At 39.6% G+C, this 5,935-nt stretch overlaps 1 protein-coding gene across 3 annotated transcripts in view; it reads right to left on the bottom strand.

Annotated features, from left to right (window-relative positions):
* Positions 1–2,631: 2,631 nt before the first annotated feature.
* arhgap35a (Rho GTPase activating protein 35a) overlaps positions 2,632–5,935 on the bottom strand; it is a 60,600-nt gene continuing 57,296 nt past the window's right edge. The window contains exon 8 of one of the 3 annotated variants that reach the window (XM_019887585.1): positions 2,632–5,882. In XM_019887585.1, the coding sequence (XP_019743144.1) occupies positions 5,744–5,882 (139 nt within the window). In that variant the 3' untranslated portion in view covers positions 2,632–5,743. The other 2 variants (XM_019887584.1, XM_019887583.1) reach the window with 2 other exon arrangements.

Here is a 5,935-nt window from a genome sequence, read left to right as displayed (position 1 = left end):
TCTGTTCATGATTAAAAATCGTACTTGACGATTTTTAAATGTATAACTACTTTGAATTAATACATAATTCTTAAAAGGTCATAAAAATATTCCTAAGTACCAGAATATATCTATTTTCTAATTCTACAAAAATTGCATTGTTTAATCGATTTCATTTTCAGAATTGTCTTTAAAAACGGTGATATATATATATATATATATATACACACACACACACACACACCCACGTGCTAACAAAAGGTTATTTAATTCCAAATGATTTAAATAAAAATTGAAACTAGTCATCCATAAATTGTTTATTTTAATGGATTATTTCATCATTTTGAGCATAACGTCTCTGATCCACTGGTGAAAGGACACTTTGATTCGCTCCTCTTTCATCTAGAACTGCTTCAAACAGCAAAGCATGTGAGGGAAAAGTGGTTAGGATTGCATGACTGTCAGTGTTTTTATGTTATGTGTTGTGTTTATTATTTTCTTTGTTAACTGTTTTGTAAAGCGCTTTCACAACAGCTACAACAGCTGCAGCTGTTGTGAAAGCGGGATATAAATCAGGATATATCGCATTATATTTATCCTTCTATTCAATTGTATTATTGTTTTACTTGTTTTGTATTGTGACCTGACCTGAGATTTTTAGAAGGATGCCTAATAATAAAATCATTTTTAACCATATTTTAAAAATCATCTGCCAATATTCTAAAGAGCAGAATTGTAAGATAAGATACCTTTATTTGTCTCACAATGGAGGAATTGAACATAGAATATTTAGGACTGTGTTGCATTGTTGACTATTTCAATGTGAATGCACTGAATAAAAATGATTGCTGTTCCTAATATTTGGTCCCATTCATGTACTTTACATGGCAAAGACAAAATATTAGAAACCCCTCCTTGTGTAATGTAGAGCTCCAAACCACAAGTACAAAGAAAACCATTATTAAATATCGACAAAAGTGAGCAATGATTATTAATTGAAATCCTTTTCGTTGATCAATTTCATTTGTTTATACTTTTAATAAACGTTTCACTTTGTGTCAATTTTGAATTTTAATTTAAAATACGCGGTTCAGATTATGGATGGATGGATAATTCACATTTTTCATGTGATATTTTTTTTCAATTCTCTTTGTAACTGCATTTTTTTTTCTCTATCAGCGCCAGCGGAGTAGCTGTACCTAATAGCATTTCAGTAACATTTCAGTCCAGCGATACCTCATTTGTATTGACCCCCCCTGAAGAGCGCACACTCCAGTCTGTCCATTGCAACACCTTAAAGGTTAGAGTTGAAGGGTCGTGTGTCCTGTGTGCGCGCTTGCCTGCCCTTTTCACATGCCAGGTTGGAGAGGGAGAAAGAGGAGAAAAAAAAAAACAGAAAGAGAGACAGAGAGAGCACAAAGGTCACGTGCATGGATTTCCTTTGCTGTGACTCAATGAAAAGGGCAGACGAGGGCACTGCCAAATGGCAGCCAGGCTTCACATCATCCACACGGGGGACCGTGAATCCTCACGTCACCCTAAATTGCCAGTGCGGAGGAGCGGAGACAACTTGCTTGTGAACAGCAGGTATGGGACATGTAGTGTACTAATTTAGAGAACAAGAATTAATTGTGTGTACATTTATTGTGTATGTGTTGAATCAATTGTTTATCCGCATGTCCGGCATGTCAGTATGTGCGAGCATGTTATTTAGACGAGCTAAGACTCGTGAATTTTGTTGACTAATTTAACTGCTGAATGTCGTCATCTATGTAACATAGGTTCATGATTGTGTACATGTTAGGCGCATGGGGTTGATGTTTTTTGATGAGCCAATGTGTTGTTCTAATCTAGACGACAGTAAATAAATCCCCAAATGTATAATCCAAGTGCTTGCCTGCCATTTTGTGGAATCCATAGGATATTACGAACTCCTCAGAGGGCAGCATGAAGTTCACATATGATTTTTGCCATCAAGATTTGTTCAAATGGAACCCTGACAACATTTGCAAAGGGGTGGGAAATGTTTGGTTATTTTTGAGAAACAATAGCAAAGTGGGACACGAATCATAACCAACAACAATTGAACATCTTTAATTTGTGACTGATTTTGTTTGTTACTGGTACTATATAATCGTTTTTTTTAAATAGACAAACTATTAGTTCGGTCATGGGAATCAGGAATTCACTTATAAATTGTTTCATGTTTAACTTTGGGGTGTGCATCTCACCTGTGAAAGATAATTTGATACATCTTGATAAATATGACTCCATTCCGTTTGATTCAGTGGGATTGTGATTCACTTCGAACTGGTACGACAGTTTTTATATTTGTACATATTTTGATGGTTGCTGTAAGTTACATTTTGAATTTTTCTTGGAAAAAAATTCAATTTCATTTTCATGACAAAAAAACCTGTACAGGAATGCAGTCAAAATAATCACATGAAACTCTTGTCAAAGTTACCATTGTTTCATTGCCTTAAATGTACCCCCCCTCCCCCCGATATTACACAATAGTTATACTTTTAATAGTCTAACCTGCACTGTATAGGCACAGTCCTAGTTTGACCTTTCAAAAAAGGCAAGCGGACCTTGATTTGTTTTTTACATTCTGGCATTTACACATTTAAACAGGTGGGACACAAAGGCACCTTTGTACAAGATTTCATTTATTAACTATGATACAGATCACATAAGGCCTTCCTGTATGTATACACCCTTCCCATCAAGACAAATTACCAAACCCAACAAACTGACATGTTATCTTTTCATTTTACAGTACTTCATTACTTGTTTTTTTTTCTCCCATTATGGCCCCACCCCCCCAAAACAGTTCATAATATTTTTTTCCTTATCTCTTAAATAGTCCAAGTGGTGAAGCCCTCTTCTTCCTTTGCGGGAAGAATTCATGCACTATAGTGGGCATCAAAATGAAAACAAAAAGAAAATGCATTTGTATTTACTATTAACATAAAACCATTAAAAAAAAAATCCAAACAAACATGTTTTCTATTACCACGGACAAAAGGGCAAAATGTCAAAGCCCCGGGCCCACACCAACATACCATTAAGAACCCCATTCGATATAATTTTTTTTCTTGTTTTTATTTTAACTTAACGACATCTGTCACCATTATTTGGAGCAAAAAAAAAAAAAAGTCACATTTGTTTGTTTTAATGTCCCATTGTTCTGCACGGTCACCATCTTTGTCCGGTCTTTGGCTGCCTCACCATCATTTCAACACACAGACTGGACTCACTGGTTCACACACTCGCGCCTGCGTACACACACACACACAACCAGTGGTTGACACTTCTCTCTCTCTTTCTCTTTCTCGCTCTTCCTCCCTCCCAAGTCATCATTGGACTCCCGTCGTTCCTCATAATGTAGATGAGCAAACAGGCTTACCCGGCGGGGGCAATGAGCACGAGGGGAGCTGCATTCCTTGACGTCACCTTTGTTTGGATCACGATGCTGTCTGGATGTCTGCCACGGACAGATACACACTCCTAATTCCAGCATGCATGCACACACACGCACGCACGCACACGAAGAAAAGGGGGTAAATAGGTAGTGTTGTGTGATAAAAGCTCCTGCAAGAGTTCAGCGAATGTTTAAAAGGCATTTCGGGCCAACGAGGACGTTTCAGGTGACCTTGGTGAGCATCTGCGTAATACACAAAAACGCACTTCAAAAGCGGTTGGGATTATGGATCCTCCGGGCCCCCCGTCTCGCCGGTTTCTACGGTAACAGCAGGCCGCGGAAGGGAATTTGGGATGCTCCGTTCCGGCCGTGCTGAAGGATGAATGGACTGTCTGTTCCGATCTCTATTGGCGAAAAACAAGCAGAGCCACTCACTCGAAAGGGGAGCGACAAGCGGGTGCAATGGCAGAAAAGCGACAGCGGGGGCAGTGTGGGAAAAATTGCAGTTGTACAAGTTGTTGATGAGTTAGTTTATTTTAAAAGTCTAACGTCATGATGCTACCAGAAAGAAAGCTGCAAATTTTAAGAGATGGTAGGGAGAAAAGAAATCCCTCCATAACATTACAACTATTTGTTCGGGATTTTGTTTGTTTTTTTAATTTTTATTTATTTATTTATTTTTTTTTTTCAAGAATGAAGTGGTAATATTATAAGACTTGGACTAAATTAACTTGGGAAAATGAATAAACGGTTGTAATTTGAAAGTTACAATCATGTAAGACAAATTTGGGAATTGTTCTTTTATGCTTGAGAAGGAAAAAAGTATGACCACTTTTTCCAAGAAATCAGGCTATTTTCCCCACATCATTAAGAAAAAGTTGTACTCCTAGAAGACTCAAGTAGCAACAGCACAAGAAAAAACATCTTGTTTTTCCCCTCATGTTGCCATAAAATCTTTGAGTTCACTTATAATTTTTGACGATTTTTTTTTTTTTTAATCACCTTTCTTCAAGTTTTTTTTCATGTTACGCTCATATAAGGTTTCCGGAAATGTGATTATTTTTTTTAAGTCCATGATGGAAAGTTGCAATTACTGCAATGTTGCCTCATGTTTTGGGGGGCCTTTAGGTAAATAATCTCAATTGTGTGAGGGAAACTGTCCAACTTCATTTCACTTGTCTGAATATTACTTATCAACTAAAAAAAAAAAAAAAAAGTGTCTTTGTTCATCTATGCCAGCGATGTATAGTGACAGGCAAAAGAATTAAAATGCTCTTTCACAATATAAGAGATAAACTGCATATCCGTGATTTGATACGCCGTGAGAGTTTCACTAATGTAAAATATGTGCCTTGGCGCAAAAAGGTTGGGTAACGCAGCCTTTGAAAAATTGAAAGCTGTTATAAAAAGAAAAAATACAAACAGCAGTGAAAGTGGCACAATGCCCACACAGTGGCTGCAATACCCTAATTGTTCCTCTAGATGTGAGTGGTGTGCTCCCAGAAGACTGAGTGAGGGTGAAGTCACAGCTCCAATACAAAAAAAAAAAATAAAAATGTGCCTTCAAAGTGCTCAGAAAAGTGCTTTATGAACAAGGTCCTTACAGTGAAAACCGCAGCAATGACTCACACACACAGCAAGCAAAAAGAACACACACGCACACACACATTGATTAGCTACGGAAAAGGGTGGTAACTGGAGGTGTGGGCCGACTAAAATGAACCCTTCATCAGTAACTTCATCATGCAGCGTACAGTAGGCTGAATGTAAAGAGCGCGAGTACGGCCACGATCCTTTGCCCCAATCTGAAGATCCGGTTGGTTGAGTTTTTCTGTTTTCTCTCCCTGCGGTGTTTGGCAAAAAGCCTTGAGTGAAACCGGCTTTGTGTGCATGGGTAGCGATAAGAATTTGAGTGAACAAACGTGTGTAGGGGAGAGGGGGAGGGGTCATTTTACAGCTGAGTAAAAGAGAAAAAAAAATTGGGCGGAGGGGCTGCTAATGTGTCGATGGTTGTGTTCTCAGTTGACGTTCCTCCTGCGTGACTTCGTCTAAAGGGTTCGCGCAACATGTTACCCTTCATAGCCGTGCTGTTCCCAATTGGAAGTGTCACCGAACGGGGGAAAAAGTGGCTAGTGTGGGCCTCTCCGTACAAGCACAGGAGGCTCACACGCCCTCTCCCAGAGCATCTTCCTGTTCATACTACAGATCCCTCAATGTCTTCTTCCCACTTCCCGTCCCTGTTTCTCCTTCTGTTCCTTTGTCAAAATCTCTTTCTGAGGCATTCTCAATCTATCTTTTTTTTTTTTTTTTTGGCGATTCCCTTGATCCCTTCGTGGTTCACAGTGTGTGTTGTTCCGTAGGGGGGTGATGGGGATGCAGGGAGGGCGGCAGCAGGGCGGGGAGGGGTAACTGGGGCGTGGGCGGTGGGGAACGGGGTGGAGACTGGTGGTGGTGCATGGGAGGGCCGTAGTGCGGGATGACAGGTGGGGTGGCCGGGAGGACATAAGGGGTTGGGGGGGAAGGCGCCGG

Source organism: Hippocampus comes, unplaced genomic scaffold, assembly GCF_001891065.2.
Source record: "Hippocampus comes isolate QL1 unplaced genomic scaffold, H_comes_QL1_v1.1 scaffold6, whole genome shotgun sequence".
In the NCBI taxonomy this organism is placed as follows: Eukaryota; Metazoa; Chordata; class Actinopteri; order Syngnathiformes; family Syngnathidae; genus Hippocampus; species Hippocampus comes.
This window is presented reverse-complemented; position numbering and strand designations above follow the sequence as displayed.